This window comes from Monodon monoceros, unplaced genomic scaffold (genome assembly GCF_005190385.1).
Source record: "Monodon monoceros isolate NGI ecotype Baffin Bay Population unplaced genomic scaffold, NGI_Narwhal_1 Super_Scaffold_11, whole genome shotgun sequence".
NCBI classification, from domain to species: Eukaryota; Metazoa; Chordata; class Mammalia; order Artiodactyla; family Monodontidae; genus Monodon; species Monodon monoceros.
The window spans coordinates 55769632-55786957 of record NW_021703767.1 but is presented as its reverse complement, the minus strand read 5'-3'; the positions used below and the strand labels follow the sequence as shown (position 1 = coordinate 55786957).

Genomic DNA, 17326 nt, shown 5'->3' with positions numbered 1-17326 from the left:
GTGTACAGCCTATGTTTTCCTCTAAGAGTTTGATGGTGTCTGGCCTTAAATTTAGGTCTTTAATCCATTTTGAGTTTATTTTTGTGTATGGTGTTAGGGAGTGTTCTAATTTCATTCTTTTACATGTAGCTGTCCAGTTTTCCCAGTGCCACTTATTGAAGAGGCTGTCTTTTCTCCATTGTACATTCCTGCCTCCTTTATCGAAGATAAGGTGACCATATGTGTGTGGGTTTATCTCTGAGTTTTCTATCCTGTTCCATTGATCTATATTTCTGTTTTTGTGCCAGTACCATACTGTCTTGATTCATAGTAGTTTTGTTTGTAATAGCCAAACACTGGAAGTCACCCAAGTGACTATCAATAGGTGAAAGGACAAATTGTGGTATGTCCGTTCAGTGGAATAGAACTCAGCAATAAAAAGGAATGAACTATTGATCCACAAAGCAATATGGATTAATTTCAAAATAATTCTTCCTAGTGAAAGAAACCAGACGAAAAAGATTTATGATTCCACTTAAGATAAAATTCTAGACAATGCAGATGATCTATGCTGAGAGAAAGCAGATCAGTGGTTGCCCATGGATGGGATGGGGGTAGGAAGAGGTGTAGGGAGGGGTCAGAGGGAGGGAGCTCAAGGAAACCTTTGGGCATAGTTAAGTATAGCAAACACTGTATGATATACATGAAACTTATCATGAGAGTAGATCCTAGGAGTTCTCATTACAAGGAAAAACTTTTTTCTTTTTTTATTGTATCTATATGAGATGATGGATGATAACTAAACTTATTGTGGTAATCATTTCACAATATATGTAAGCCAAGCCATTACCTTAAACTTAATGATGTATGACAGTTATATCTCAAAACTAACTGGAGGTGGGGAAGGAATACAATGCAGCTGTAAAAAGGGAATGAAGAAGCTTTTTAAGTACTAATAGAGAAAGATCTGTCGGATATATCCTTAAGTAAAAAAGAAAGATGCAGACTGTGTGTATAATATACTACCATTTTTCCCCACCTCGGAAAAGCAGGGAAACCTTATGTATATATGCTTGTATTATAGATGACGTATAAGCAAATCTCTGGAAAAATAAACAAGAAATAAGTAGCAGTGGTTACTTGTTAGTGGAATATGAACTGGACAAATAGAGAATGGAGTAATAAGGAGACTTAAAAATACACTTTTAAAAATATATGTTTTTCCATGTGAATCTCTATATATAGTGAGAGATATCTATATAAACATCCAGAAGAATGTCAGGGGAGTATAGAAGTTAAAGCAATTAATTTTCCTTTGGGGAATAGGAGGAGGAATTCGGAGTGGGTAATACTTGAACTGAGACTTGAAGGATGAGTCAAATTCAACAACTGGAGAATATCAGAAAGGTCATTCCAGGCAAAGGAAACGGGTGATACAAGGGCACGGGGACATGAAAGTGAACCTGAGGAATAGTAAATGTGACTGAGCATTTAGTGTATGAGGGCAACAAGGGGTGTCAGATGGAGGGAAAAACGTTCAGAAGAAGAATTTAGAAAGTTAGTTGCAACCGTTTGAAAGCCGCTTTTATGTCATGCTAGGTGCTGTTTGGCTTTATTTAATAAACTTGAATTGAATGTGGTCTGTGTGCCACACCATGTGGCAGGTGCTACCGAAATGAGACTCTGTCTTCTAAGCTAGTGGTTTCAGTCCTGACTGCGTATGAGAATCACTCAGAGAGCTTTAATAACTACCGATGCCAGGCCCCATCCCCACATAATTGAATTAGAACGTCAGGGTGTAAGGACTTGGCATCAATAGTTTTTTTTAAAAGTCTTACCAGGTGATTCTAAGCAAATGGATCCAAGTTTGAGAATTCCACCTCCCCTTCTCTTTCCCCCTCTTCTTCTCTCTTGTCTTCCTTATTTTAATGAAGTGAATAATATTGTGTAGAAAGGGGTTGTGGCACAGGTCTAGAGAAGTCTCTGAACTGGAAGCAAGAAAATGAGGAGGTTATAGAAAATAGTTCAAGCAAAGGACGATAAAGTCATTTAAACAGGGAGGTGACTTGAGGCTGGTGCAAACCTGTGGACTGAGAGTGATTATTAGCCCAGGACAGCCTAGCTTGAATGTCTGGGTGTTTGGTGATGTTACTAGTCAAAAGAGGGACTGCACGTGGAAGTACAGATTGGGTTTGGGTACAGGTACACAGGTGAAATAATTCAGGTTTGGAAGGGTTGCCTTAAAGGTACCTACAACTTATAAGATGCCACCAAGGGCCATTTGGATCTCAGGACAGAGGAAAAGGCCCTATTTCAACATCTATGCAGGCCATTCACACTGGAAAAATTTTCAGCAGCTCCAACCCTTAACATCCAACCCAAACTGGAGTCAGGACTCCAGTTTGGATGTTAGGGTATTAACAAGAGCAAGGTAAATTTTCTGTCCTAGAGAGCGTGGACACTGTGCTAGATACCACGATGGCATCTGTGGCACAGCGAAAGAAAGTGGGTGCACCAAAAAGGAGGTGCAAGCAGATCTCCTAACCGGGGTCTCATTCCAAGGGGAGTGACCCTGCGTCTGGGGTGCAGGCCCACATTACTCTTTATCTTCTCTTTGAATATTTCATTAACATCTCATCATTTTAGTGTAACAATTATCACATCAAAGTATTAGCTTAGAAGGTGCTTCTTTTTCAGGAAAAACAAATGCTTTCTCTCTCTACTTATGCCTCTGAGTACAAGGCAGGAGTTGGTTGCTGAGGGTAAGGCAGCATCTCAGTTATTAGGGACACAGTTAAGGCCAGTCTATCCTCAAAAGTCCCTTGAAGCTCAGGCCCAGAGCTCTGAACTATACAGAGCTGTTGCTGAAGGTCAAGATTTATTCCAGATGCTGGGACCTACAAGTGGAGACAAAGGGTCTCCAGAGAGGGGAGATGAGGGCTGTGGAGACAGTGTTTAATACAGTGGCCCCTTGTATTGCTTTTAAGACATTTGATTTATAACACTTCATTGGATTGTCTTGTACTGTCCAGTCACTACCAGTCAGACATCATTGCTCTATGTCTAAACTGAAAGGGACTCCTTAATAATGATTGATGAGAGTATGTGATCTTGGCACTTCTTTAAGAAATGAAGAATATTGAATTATTTTAATATGTCAGTTGAAAGTTATTTTTACTTACATTTGTCTAATGATTTTTTCCATAATAGCCTCAGTTTATACCAACAATTAGGATCACTGAGTTCACTACCACCTGCCAAACTTCAGCACCTAAGGTGAGTAATTAAAGTGAGATTGAGCCATTTGTAACATTTCCCAAATGAAGGATAAGACTTATCAAGGGCTAAATGTCATCATGGTTTAATAGGTTCAGAAAGTGAAGCACTGTTACATATTTTTTCACTGTCATCATTTTTTTCTTATTAGAGTAATACATGTTTATTAGGAAAAACTCAGAAAATAAAATATAAATAAGAAAATTTAAATCACCCATTGTTTTACTGCCTGGAGACATTGACCATTTTAAATATTTTAATATATTTATAATTGTATCTTTTCAGTATATTCTTTCCAATATATTTCAAGATATATTTCATAGAAAAATATATATTTGTGTATTATATAAAATTATACATTTAAAATCAGAGAGAGTGTGTGTTTGTCCTTGGATATATATTTGTCTAGAAATATGTTGTGTATGTAATTTCTACATTGTTTCTTGTTTCTGCTAAATGTCATATTATATTCCTCAAATGTCTGTTATTATCTAAAATTAAAAATTTTTCAAACCTTTAGAGTTATACCAATCACACACAAAAAATTATGGAAAACTCTTTATAATTTTGTTTCTTCACATTTCTTAACAGGCAAATGGTGGGATTGATAACCCCAGCCAAACTTCAGATGAATAGATTACTGACCTATATGCACCAGGGATCCAAAAGCAAGAAAGTCTTTGTTGGGGAGGAAGTCAGGAAGTGTATTCTCAATTTGGGGTCTTCTGCATCCTCAAAATCAGAAAGTTTCTTGACTCAGCTGAGCTCTGCTAAATCAAATTCTGAATGAGCCATTACAGCTGTATACATTTGCCAACGTATTTGCAACAGACATTTGCCAAAATTCTAAGCTTCTGATTTTTAAAATTTTTATTAGAAATAAATATCATCTAATGTCATAAGATTATAAGGGAAATGGTAATTAATTATAAATAAGCCAGCTGCCAAAAATTAAAAGCATGTTCTTTGTTATTTAAGGGAAATACAAAAATTCAGAGAATCAGGCCTTCCGGTGATGACCTGATGCATGAGTCTCTTTCATCCTTTGAGCTTTCGGTCAACCATAGAGACTGGAAAAGTAACACAGGAGAGGCAGATTCCGGTGTAGAGTATGTTTCAGAGACTAAAATTACGAAGAAGCCTATGCAGAAGAAAGTGAAACCTCAACAGTGGAGACATCCAGCCGCCCTGCTGGAAAATGTCAAACTAGCTGAGAGATCCCAGGTGTTTTTTTTTTTTCTTCTCTTATTCACAAATGTATAGTAATTCACTTTTCCAGGAATAGCATTCTGTAAGCGTTTTGCTTCATTTTTAAAGCATTCTAATTATAGCATACACATTGTAATCTGAGTTTCCTGGACAAGGTCCCAATTTCTTTTTTTTTCTATATTCTCTCTTTTGGAGCAAAAGTCAGGTTGCTAATATCAGCACTGAAGGGCTCCTAAAGAACACCTCTGTGGGATAAAGATTTTAATCTGTATTTAAGAGAGAAATATTTGTATAGGATAAACCTGTAATCTTGAGGATTTTGCATTCAATGCTTTATAGCAAAAATGCTTAGCCAAATTTTACATAAGTAGTTATCCCTGTAGTCAAAGTTCTGGAAAAATGAGATGTGATGTTCATAATATAACTAAGTGCTGAGCTTGATTTTAATGAATGTACCACCCTAGAATTTCCACGTATCTAAGTGAGTTTGTTTCTTTTAAAAGGAATCATTACACTTTTATTCTTACAAGGTTACACTTATTTAATTCCTTTTTGAGAATCTGCCCTCAGATTCAGTATATAACAGTAACAACACTTACAACTGAGTGGGCATTTACCCTGTGCCAGATTCAGTGTTAAATGACTACAGATATTATCTCACTACCTTTTAAAAAATCTTTTATAAGCCAAAATTTATTGCCTAGTTTATCTGCCTTCTTAATCAAATTTGACTTCTAATATCTTTTTACTGTTTCCAAAAATTAAATTCACCCTTAAAGGGTGAATATGGGGCACATGGAAAATATTCAAATGAGTTACCATAGGTTCTGAAAGCAAGAAACTAATTTGATTAGCAAATATCCACTGAGCCCTGTGTAAGATACTGTGTAAAGCATGGTGGGAGAAAAGATTTCAGGCATGGTTCTTTCAGAAGGAATTATTCTGAATAATAGTTACATTACAGAAATATCTCACACATTTGTGAGATATCTTTGTAATATCTTTGGAAAATGGTATGGATTCTTGAAAATCTTTAGTGATGGAGACTCATTACCTCCTAAGGCAGCCTTTCTCATTTCATTTTTGGGTAGCTCATTCTCTTAAAATATTTGAAATCCAGTTCCCTATAATTTTGAAACTTTGGCCCTAAGTCTTTTCTTGAGACTATAGAAGAAGCTAAGCTGAATCTGTCTACAATCTTCAGAATTTTACTTCGAATTATGTATCATATTTGAATGTAAAAATTCATCTGTTCAGCAGATACTCAACTTCTGCTATGTCTAAAAAACTTCATGCTTATAGTATAAAAAGTAGTTGCTATTACTTTATAGTTATATCTCCTTTAACCCCTGATTTCCATTCATTAGCTGTGGAATTTCAAGATTTGGGATTTGTAGGCCTATTTTATGGGTGGATTGCATGCTCCAAAAACAACGTACAAGTGATCGCAAAGTTGAAGTGAGCCCAGGTGTTAGAATAACACATTTTAGACTTTAAATATGGAGATTCACATAGGTATATGTGAATATATATATGTATATATATATAAAATCATCTATTATGTGCCATTCAGTATGCCAGCCAGCTACAGGGGATTCAACTATGAGCAAAATCACATATGGTCCCAAGCCCCCACTGAACTTATAGTCTAGTGATGGAGACAGACAATCCAATGATTATACAGACAAATGTGAACTGCTACTGTGGTAATTTTTATGAAATAGTAGCATGAGTCCTTGTAATAGGAGATTTGACTCTGGGAGGACAGAGAAGTCTTCCCTGAAAAAGCAATGACATATGACTTTTAGGATTGAATTCCAGCTAAGTGGGTAAGAGGAGAGGAAGAGCATTTCCAATCAATGCAAACATCATTTGCTAATGAGGGAACACGTAATACAAAGTAACTTAAGAAGACAACTAAGCTATGGTGGGGCAGAGAGGGAAAAGGGGGCTGTGGTGTGATCAGAACCATGCAGGCCTATAGGCTTTGATAAGTGGTTTTGTATTTATCCTGAAAGCAACGGGAAACTACTGAAGGGTTTTAAGCAGGGAAGTGGTGTGATCTTATTTTCCTTTAGAAAAGATTGCTTTGGTTGAGTATGAAAGATGGATTAGTAGAGAGCAGAGTGAATGTGGGCAGAGCAGTTAAAAGGCTATTGCAATGGCCCTGTGGGGAAATAACGGTGTGGGTGAGAGTGATCCTGTGGAGTGAAGAGGAGTGGATACTTTGTTCCTTGTGTGTTTGCCTTGAGGAGGGAGCACTGACCTGTTTGTTGAGATATTGGATGTAGATGGTCAGAGAAGCTGAATTCTGTTGAGAGGCTAACTCAACCAGGCAAAGGCCTAAAAAGTCCATTGACTTAATGACTTAGTGGTAATAGGGATGATCACAGGAAAAATTCTATTGTTGTTGGACTAGAGAGAATAGAAACCAGATTAGAATGGATTGATTAGCAAGTGGAAGGTAAAGAAATGAAGACATGTTGTACGTCAACTCTTGGGAAGATAAGTTTACCTCGGAAGATAGTCTATACTAAGAAAATCTGGAAGTGAAGTGGATAGATCAGAAGACTGTGAAATTTTTGAAAAGAACTTGAAAAATGAATTTAGTCAGGTTTAAACTGCAATTCAAAAGGCTTTTGATTACTTGAGGATTATTTGCAGTACATTCTAATCTCCTATCTAGTTAACACAACAATAGGCATTACCACTTCCAGACAGAGGAAGTACAGGAAGTGTGATTAATTTTGATATTAGCCTAAGTAGATGGAATTAGGAAGACAGGCTAAACACTCCAACTAAATCTTATTATGTGTTCCAAAAGCTTGATAAAAATGGCTCTGGAATTAGCCAGTGTTTTACCTTATATATACCACAATTCAGCTCTCTTAATACAGGTAATTAATTAATTGTTCTTCCTAGAGAATTGTTTTATCACATACTTGAATTTCTCAGAAGATTCCACTTTTTTTATACTAATCCCCCCCCACCATTTCCTGAAGATGGGGCTTCCAATAAAAATAATGTATTTGTTTCCTACATCTGCAACTTTTAATTCCTTTGAATTTTCCCTTAGTTTCCTTGATTAATTCATTTCACTCAACAAACGTTTATTAAGCATTTACTCTGGGCTGGGTGCTGTGGACTCAGAGATAAATAAGACAGGTTTTGCCCTCAAGAAGTTGAGTCTACCTCTAGCCATTCCAATCAAAGGAGACCTTTCCCTGTATCATAAGTTTTTCATTCCAGTGGTTTCTCACCTTTTCAAGTATGAAGAAACACTTTTCAATATCAAAAAGTGACTGCATTTAGGTCTTTAATCCATTTGAGTTTATCTTTGTATATGTTGTTAGAGAACGTTCTAATTTCATTCCTTTACATGTAGCTGTCCAGTTTTCCCAGCACCACTCATTGAAGAGACTGTCTTTTCTCTATTGTATATTCTTGCCTCCTTTGTCAGTAATTGACCATAAATGCATGGGTTTATTTCTGGGTTTTCTATCCTGTTGCATTGATCTATGTGTCTGTTCTTGTGCCAGTACCATACTGTTTTGATTACTGTAGCTTTGTAGTACAGTCTGGAGTCAGGGAGCATGATTCCTCTAGCCTCTTTGTTCTTTCTCAAGATTGTTTTGGCTATTTGGAGTCTTTTGTGTTTCCATACAAATTAAAACATTTTTTGTTCCAGTTCTGTGAAAATGCCATTGGTAATTTGATAGGGATTGCATTGAATCTGTAGATTGCCTTGGGTAGTATGGTCATTTTAACAGTATTGATTCTTCCAATCCAAGAACATGATATATCTTTCCATTTGTTTGTGTAATCTTCAGTTTCTTTCATCAGTGTCTAATAGTTTCCAGAGTACAGACCTTTTGCCTGCTTAGGTATGTTTATTCCTAGGTATTTTATTCTTTTTGATGTGATGGTAAGTTGGATTGTTTCCTTAATTTCTCTTTTTGATATTTCATTGTTAGTATATAGAAATGCAGCAGATTACTGCATATTAATTTTGTATCCTGCAACTTTACCAAATTCATAGATGAGCTCTAGTCATTTTCTGGTGGTGTCTTTAGGATTTTCTCTATATAGTATCATGCCATCTGCAAACAGTGAGTTTTACTTCTTCCTTTCCAATTTGGATTCCTTTTATTTCTTTTTCTTCTCTGATTGCTGTGGCTAGGACTTTCAAAACTATGTTGAATAAAAATGGTGAGAGTGGGTACCCTTGTCTTGTTCCTGATCTAAGAGGAAATGCTTTCAGGTTTTCACCATTGAGTAGGATGTTACCTGTGGGTCTGTCATATTTGGCCTTTATTATGTTGACGTATGTTCCCTCTATGTCCACTTTCTGGAGAGTTTTTATCATAAATGGATGTTGAATTTTATCCAAAGCTTTTCCTGCATCTATTGAGATGATCATATGGTTTTTAGTTTTCAATTTGTTAATGTGGGGTGTATCACGTTGATTGATTTGCAGATATTGAAAATTCTTGCATCTCTGGGATAAATCCCAGTTGATCATGGTGTATGATCCCTTTAATTTATTGTTGGATTCAGTTTACTAGTATTTTGTTGAGGATTTTTGCATCTATGTTCATCAGCGATATGGAACTGTAATTTTGTTTTGTGAGATCTTTGGTTTTGGTGTCAGAGTGATGCTGACCTCATAGAATGAGTTTGGAAGTGTTCCTTCCTCTGTAATTTTTTGTAATAGTTTCTAAAGATAGGTGTTAACTCTTCTTTAAATGTTCGATAGAATTCACCTGTGAAGCCATCTGTTCCTGGACTTTTGTTTGCTGGGAGTTTTTTAAATTACTGATTCAATTTCAGTACTGGTAATTGGTCTGTTCATATTTTCTATTTCTTCCTGGTTCAGTCTTGGGAGATTGTACCTTTCTAAGAATTTGTCCATTTTTTCTAGGTTGTTCATTTTAATGGTATATAGTTGTTCGTAGTAGTCTCATAATCCTTTGTATTTCTGTGGTGTCCATTTAATTTCTCCTTTTTCATTTCAGATTTTTTTGATTTGGGCCCTCTCCCTTTTTTTCTTGATGAGTCTGGCTAAAGGTTTATCAATTTTGTTTATCTTTTCAAAGAACCAGCTTTTAGTTTCATTTATCTTTTCTATTTTTTTTCTTTTAGTCTCTATTTCATTTATTTCTGCTCTGATCTTTATGATTTCTTTTCTTCTATTAAACTTGGGTTGGTTTGTTCTTCTTTCTCTACTTCCCTTAGGTGGAAAGTCAGGTTATTTGAGATTTACCTTTCCGGAGGTAAGCTTGTATTGCTATAAACTTCCCTCCTAGAGCTGCTTTTTCTGTGTCCCATAGGTTTTGGATCATTGTGCTTTTGTTTTCATTTATCTCTAGGTATTTTTTGATTTCCTCTTTGATTTCTCCAGTGATCCACTAGCCGTTTAGTAGCATATTGTTTAGCCTCCACGTGTTTCTGTTTTTTGCAGTTTTTTCCTTGCAATTGATAATAAAATAAACTCAAAATGATTAAAGACCTAAATGTAAGACCGGATACTATAAAAATCCTAGAGGAAAACATAGGCAGAACACTCTTTGACATAAACCACAGCAATATTTTTTTTGATCTGTCCCCTATAGTAATGGAAACAAAAGCAAAAATAAATAAATGGAACCTAATTAAACTTAAAAGCTTTTGCACAGCAAAGGAAACAGTAAACAAAATGAAGGGACAACTTACAGAATGGGAGAAAATATTTGCAAATGATGCAACCAACAAGGGATTAATCTCCAAAATATAAAAGCAGCTTATACAGCTCAATATCAAAAAAACAAACAACCCGGTCAAAAAATGGCAGAAGATCTAACTACTGTATACATTTCTCCACAGTAGACATACAGAAAGCCAACAGGTACATGAAAAGATGCTCAATATCACTAAGCATTAGGGAAGTGCAAATCAAAACCATAATGAGATATCACCTTACACCTGTCAGAATGGCTGTCATCAAAAAACCCACAAATAACAAATATTGGTGAGAAAAGGGAATGCTTGTACACTGTTGGTGGGAATGTAAATTGGTGCATTCACTGTGGAAAACAGTATGGAGGTTTCTCAAAAAACTAAAAATAGAGGTACCCCATGACCCAGCAGTTCCACTCCTGGATATATATTCGAAAAAACCAAAACACTACTTTGAAAAGATACAAGCCACCCCAATGTTCATAGCAGCATTATTTACAATTGCCAAGATATGGAAGCAACCTAAGTGTCCATCAACAGATGAATGGCTAAAGAGGAGGTGGTTCATATATATACAATGGAATACTACTCTGCCATAAAAAAGAATGAAATGTTGCCATTTGCAGCAACATGGATGGACTTTGAGGGCATTATGCTATGAGAAATAAGGCAGACAGAGAAAGACAAATACTGTATGATATCACTTATATGTGGAATCAAACAATACAACAAACTAGTGAGTATAACAAAAAAGAAGCAGACTCACAGATATAGAGAACAAGCTAGTGGTTATCAGTGGGGAAAGGGAAAGGGGGCAATATAGGTGTAGGGAATTAAGAGGTACAAACCACTAATGTATAAAATAAGCTACAAGGATATATTGTACAATACTGGGAATATAGCCAATATGTTATAAAATGTATGTTGAAATTGTCAAAAAATTTTTTTAAGTGACTGCAGACATCTCACATGATACTAGGCATATTCAGTATCTACTGATTAAGAACAATATAATAGGGACTTCCCTGGTGGCACAGTGGTTAAGAATCTGCCTGCCAATGCAGGGGACACGGGTTCAAGCCCTGGTCCAGGAAGATCCCACATGCTGTGGAGCAACTAAGCCCGTGCACCACAACTACTGAGCCTGCGCTCTAGAGCCTGCGAGCCACAACTACTGAGCCTGTGTGCCACAACTACTGAAGCCCATGCGCCTAGAGCCTGTGCTCTGCAACAAGAGAAGCCACTGCAATGAGAAGCCTGCACACTGCAATGAAGAGTAGCCCCTGCTCACTGCAACTAGAGAAAGCCTGCTCACAGCAACAAAGACCCAACGCAGTCAAAAATAAATAAATAAAATAAATAAATTTATTTAAAAAATAATAAAATAAAAGAAAGCCATCATAGATATTTTGAAATGAATATATATCTTATTTCCCCCAGCGACATCGGCATAAATTTTAAGAACAACGTATATATCCATATGAGACATTATATATTCAGTATATAGACAGTAATTCATGCAGATTCTTTGCAAAATACTACAAGCCCTTTGATTCACCATTGAGCACTATAATCTACACCACACATTTCATACTTAACTTGCATTATAATATTATGTTGTTGTTGTTTTCTATTATTTAGCCTTCACATGTGAATATCTAAGTCATACTTCTTGAAGGCAAAGATCAAAAAATGAGTTTCCTCTGTTTATCCTACAGAAGTCAGCAGTTACTAGAGGCTGAAGAAGGAAAGAGTGAAGGTGGTTTAATGTGTACCACTGATTGCTACTAATCCTTGTATATTTTTTGTTAATACCTTGCTATAGGCCTCTTCCTGGGAAATGAAGAGGAAGCAGAGACAAAATCCTGTGCAGGAATGTCAGGCTCTGATTGAAGTTGAAACCAGCAACAGCAATTTGGATATAATCCGGGTGAGATAAACTTTACTGACTAAATGACACCTTGAAATTTATTCACATCCATAAAGATGAGAGGAATCCAAGAAGCATTTCACATTAGTGCCTCAAGTAATGGAAACGTTTAATTGAATAACCTAGTTTTTAGGTGAAGAAACAAGACTCAGAAAGTTTGTTGCTTGCCCAAAGCTACAGAAACTAGTAAAAATACAACTGGAACTTATACCTCCTGACCACTAGTCCATAATGCTTTTAATTTTAGTTATCAGGGTGAGAAAGCTTTAATATTATGTTAATGTGTATGTGTGTGTATATATAAAACTGAAAGTTCATCTCAAAACCTGCATGCCCAAATCCAAAGCCTCTGAACCTTTCTGTAATTCACAGTGTGGATTCTCACCAGAAAGTATAATTGTAATCTGGCTTAAATTAGGCCACTGCCTTAAGTCCTGCTAAGAGAAGTCTTTTCAAGAAATATGGACATACTTTCCATTTACTTCTGTAGATTGTGTATCCCTGATTCTAACTTGGTAGTCAATTTCAAAGACCTACATATCTGGACTACTGTACCCTAGACCCCAGCAGAGTTGCCTTCCCTCACTGAACCAAGTGTAAAAGCCCTTAGCATATAGGAAGAATCGACTCAAGGAATATGAGCAACACTTCATCTGTGAAGCCATGTTAAAGACACTGTCCATTATGTTATAGAGAGCCCTTTGTGTTATAATAAAAAGGTTCATTTGAATGTTTAAATTTAATATCAGGAAAAAATCAATTTCATATTTTCTTTTATCGGAATATGAATTTTATTACTCACTGTGTTTCTCTTTATACCTCAGTTGCCAAGAAGCTTATAACTAAATTTCAATTGAAATAAGAATAACTATAGTTGCCATGATTGTTGTTATTTTCTGACATAATAATATAAGTGAGAGTATTCAGAAAAAGGCCTGTGTCATTATACATGTCTTAAGGTAAATTACCTCAAAATGCTATTTAGGATTGTGGATTAAGTTTCAATTATAAATGAGCCAATGAGGAGCATAATGTCTTCTGACTTTAGCCTAATTTATGTGCTCTTCAGCAAAACAATGTTGTCACAAGGCACATGATATAACAGTAATGGAGGTTTTATTTTTAAAAGTTTTCATTATGGAACATTTCAGACATAGCACAGTCAACCCGAATGTACCCATTTCCCAGCTCCAACAATTATCAACTCATGGCTGGTCTTGTTTCATCTGTATCCTCCCCCCTCCCTTGCCACCCTCATTACTCCCAACCATCATATCATTTCATCCATCATTATAATTGGTTTAAGAAGGTATCTGAAGTGATGTTGAAAAGCTCTAGGAGTGAGTGATTTGTGAATGAGAATTTATTGACAGTTAAATCCAGGATGTGAAGAAAGTGAGCACCAACATGTTTCCAAAAGGAAAAGGGTCAAACTTTAATCAGAGGCCAGAAGACTACAACTGGTGTTGTCAATAACTTAACCTCTTTACCTCTTTGAAGCCAAATGTGATATAACTGTACCTGTGAATATTACTAGTCACGACCTGCTTTGCAGAATCTTCAAAGTCTTTGTGTGTTTTTCATGTAGCCATTGCTTTGTCACCTCCCTAAGCTTTGCATGCAGCTTTTAGCAAGTGCTTTTTCACAAATTAGGTATGACATTTATATTAAATTTTTTGCTGTCTTTTTATGTAATATTTCTCAAGTTCTTATGTTACTTGTGTGAATGTGTGTGGTGTGATTTATTTGTGTTCTATGATCCTGACAGGAGGTCTGTTTTCAAATTCATGGTATCTAATTAATTTGGACAAATACTGTACATTATCCAGTAATGCCCATTAATTTTTCTGTTTGGCTGCGATTGCAGCAGTTCAAGTAGGAAATAATTGCTTCTGAATGCTTGTCTGCCTGGACTTCTTAAACTCAGAAATTAAAAAAAGATTGTTCTTAACCCCTGGGCTCCTCCCCAATTATCAGCTAACTGTGGTGCTTGTGTTGTGTATGTGTGTGTGCATGTGCTTTAATTCTGACCCTGCACCTGTCAAATTTAAAGAAGGAGGGTATGCAGGGCTGCAAGAGGTTATCACTTAAGGAAGAGCAATTGGCTACCCACCACCTGCTGCAATTAGGTGCTTTTTATTATTTTGGTGAATCTACTGCAGCCCAGGATCTTATTTTCAGATGTAATAGGCTCCAAAATATATGTTCAGCTCCACAAACAAAGTCCATCTCACAGGAATGACTTCACATTATCCAAACTCCCAAGACTGTCATATTATATCATAACAGCAGTTTAGTCATTTAAAAGATAAATCCAGCCTCAGTCCACTTGGGAGTTACATTCTGACTTTCATCGTGTATTCTTTCCCTTTATACCAGTCTGCATGGGTTGGCCAGTTACAGTCTGATGGTGCTGGTGAGCTATGTGCCTGAATATTTAAAGGGCTTCTAGCTAAGACAGCCCACTGTGTCCATCTCCCTGCATGGGATGACAGGGTTGATGTTACCAACTGGAACTGTAACATTAAAAGGGCACTGGCCCAGCACCCTCATCCTGTGCCTCCCTGTGCTCTTCTGAGTGTGTTTTTTTCACATTATATGGAGAACATCTCTATTCCGGTCAGCACGTTCTTACTTTTGTGTATTGTTAATGTCTGTCAGTCTGCCTTTGGAAAGGATTTTTTTTCATATTAGGGCATTTCATTTCCCTCTCTTCCAAGTTTCAGGCACATGTCACTCTGGCTCTTGTACCAACAGTTGTGCGATTTCAAGTGAAATGATAAGAGTATTGATTACTTTTCAGATTTATATTGAATCTGACCACTGCTGATTATTTCAGCTATATTGTCGTATAATCTCCAAGATCACCTCATCTGCTGTGGCTCAGGGTTATAACAGTTTGATCTGTTTTCCTAACTTCTTCCTCCTCCTACTCCCCTTAACCATTTTTTATTGGGGGGGGTGTCAGATTTTATTGCAATAATAAAATTGAATTTTTATTCTAATTGAGCTTCTCTTCAAAAATCAGTTAGGGTTTTACTTTATTTTTATTTTTTAAACATCTTTATTGGAGTATAATTGCTTTACAGTGGTGTGTTAGTTTCTGCTGTATAACAAAGTGAATCAGATATACATATACATATATCCCCATGTCTCCTCCCTCTTGTGTCTCCCTCCCTCCCAGCCTCCCTATCCCACCCCTCTGGGTGGTTACAAAGCACCAAGCTGATCTCCCTGTGCTATGTGGCTGCTTCCCACTAGCTGTCTATTTTACATTTGAAAAATACTACAAATAACTCAATAACTACAAATAACTCAACTTCGTTTCTTTTTATGGCTGAGTAATATTCCATTGTGCCACATCTTCTTTATCCATTCATCTGTTGAGGGACAATTAGGTTGCTTCAATGTCCTGGCTATTGTAAATAGAGCTGCAATGAACATTTTGGTACATGACTCTTTTTGAATTATGGTTTTCTCAGGGTATATGCCCAGTAGTGGGATTGCTGGATCGTATGGTAATTCTATTTGTAGTTTTTTAAGGAACCTCCATACTGTTCTCCATAGTGGCTGTATCGATTTACATTCCCACCAACAGTGCAAGAGTGTTCCCTTTTCTCCACACCCTCTCCAGCATTTATTGTTTCTAGATTTTTTGATGATGGCCATTCTGACTGGTGTGAGATGATATCTCATTGTAGTTTTGATTTGCGTTTCTCTAATGATTAATGATGTTGAGCATTCTTTCATGCAATTGTTGGCAGTCTGTATATCTTCTTTGTAGAAATGTCTATTTAGGTCTTCTGCCCATTTTTGGATTGTGTTGTTTGTTTTTTTGTTACTGAGCTGCATGAGCTGCTTGTAAATTTTGGAGATTAATCCTTTGTCAGTTGCTTCATTTGCAAATCTTTTCTCCCATTCTGAGGGTTGTCTTTTGGTCTTGTTTATGGTTTCCTTTGCTGTGCAAAAGCTTTGAAGTTTCATTAGGTCCCATTTGTTTATTTTTGTTTTTATTTCCATTTCTCGAGAAGGTGGGTCAAAAAGGATCTTGCTGTGATTTATGTCATAGAGTGTTCTGCCTATGTTTTCCTCTAAGAGTTTCATAGTGTCTGGCCTTACATTTAGGTCTTTAATCCATTTTGAGTTTATTTTTGTGTATGGTGTTAGGGAGTGTTCTAATTTCATACTTTTACATGTACCTGTCCAGTTTTCCCAGCACCACTTATTGCAGAGGCTGTCTTTTCTCCACTGTATATTCTTGCCTCCTTTATCAAAGATAAGGTGACCATATGTGCGTGGGTTTATCTCTGGGCTTTATATCCTGTTCCATTAATCTATATTTCTGTTTTTGTGCCAGTACCATACTGTCTTGATTACTGTAGCTTTGTAGTATAGTCTGAAGTCAGGGAGCCTGATTCCTCCAGCTCCATTTTTCGTTCTCAATATTGCTTTGGCTATTTGGGGTCTTTTGTGTTTCCATACAAATTGTGAAGTTTTTTGTTCTAGTTCTGTGAAAAATACCAGTGGTAGTTTGGTACAGATTGCATTGAATCTGTAGATTGCTTTGGGTAGTAGAGTCATTTTCACAATGTTGATTCTTCCCATCCAAGAACATGGTATATGTCTCCATCTGTTGGTATCATTTTTAATTTCTTTCATCAGTGTCTTATAATTTTCTGCATATAGGTCTTCTGTCTCCTTAGGTAGGTTTATTCCTAGATATTTTATTCTTTTTGTTGCAATGGTAAATGGGAGTGTTTTTTTGATTTCACTTTCAGGTTTTTCATCATTAGCGTATAAGAATGCCAGAGATTTCTGTGCATGAATTTTGTATCCTGCTACTTTACCAAATTCATTGATTAGCTCTAGTAGTTTTCTGGTAGCATCTTTAGGATTCTCTATGTAGAGTATCATGTCATCTGCAAACAGTGACAGCTTTACTTCTTCTTTTCCAATTTGGATTCCTTTTATTTCTTTTTTTTTCTCTGATTGCTGTGGCTAAAACTTCCAAAACTATGTTGAATAATAGTGGTGAGAGTGGGCAACCTTGTCTTTTTCCTGATCTTAGTGGAAATGGTTTCAGTATTTTACCATTGAGGACGACGTTGGCTGTGGGTTTGTCATATATGGCCTTTACCATGTTGAGGAAAGTTCCCTCTATGCCTACTTTCTGCAGCTTTTTATCATAAATGGGTATTGAATTTTGTCATAAGCTTT

General features: G+C 36.4%; 1 protein-coding gene across 1 annotated transcript in view; it reads left to right on the top strand.

The window, feature by feature from the left end:
- The window catches only part of MORC1 (MORC family CW-type zinc finger 1), a 179188-nt gene that overhangs the window by 121109 nt on the left and 40753 nt on the right, over positions 1-17326 (top strand). Inside the window, exons 18-20 of the mRNA XM_029214773.1 lie at positions 3190-3255; positions 4234-4479; positions 12005-12109. Of these exons, the coding sequence (XP_029070606.1) occupies positions 3190-3255; positions 4234-4479; positions 12005-12109 (417 nt within the window). The remainder of the gene's footprint in view (positions 1-3189; positions 3256-4233; positions 4480-12004; positions 12110-17326) is intronic.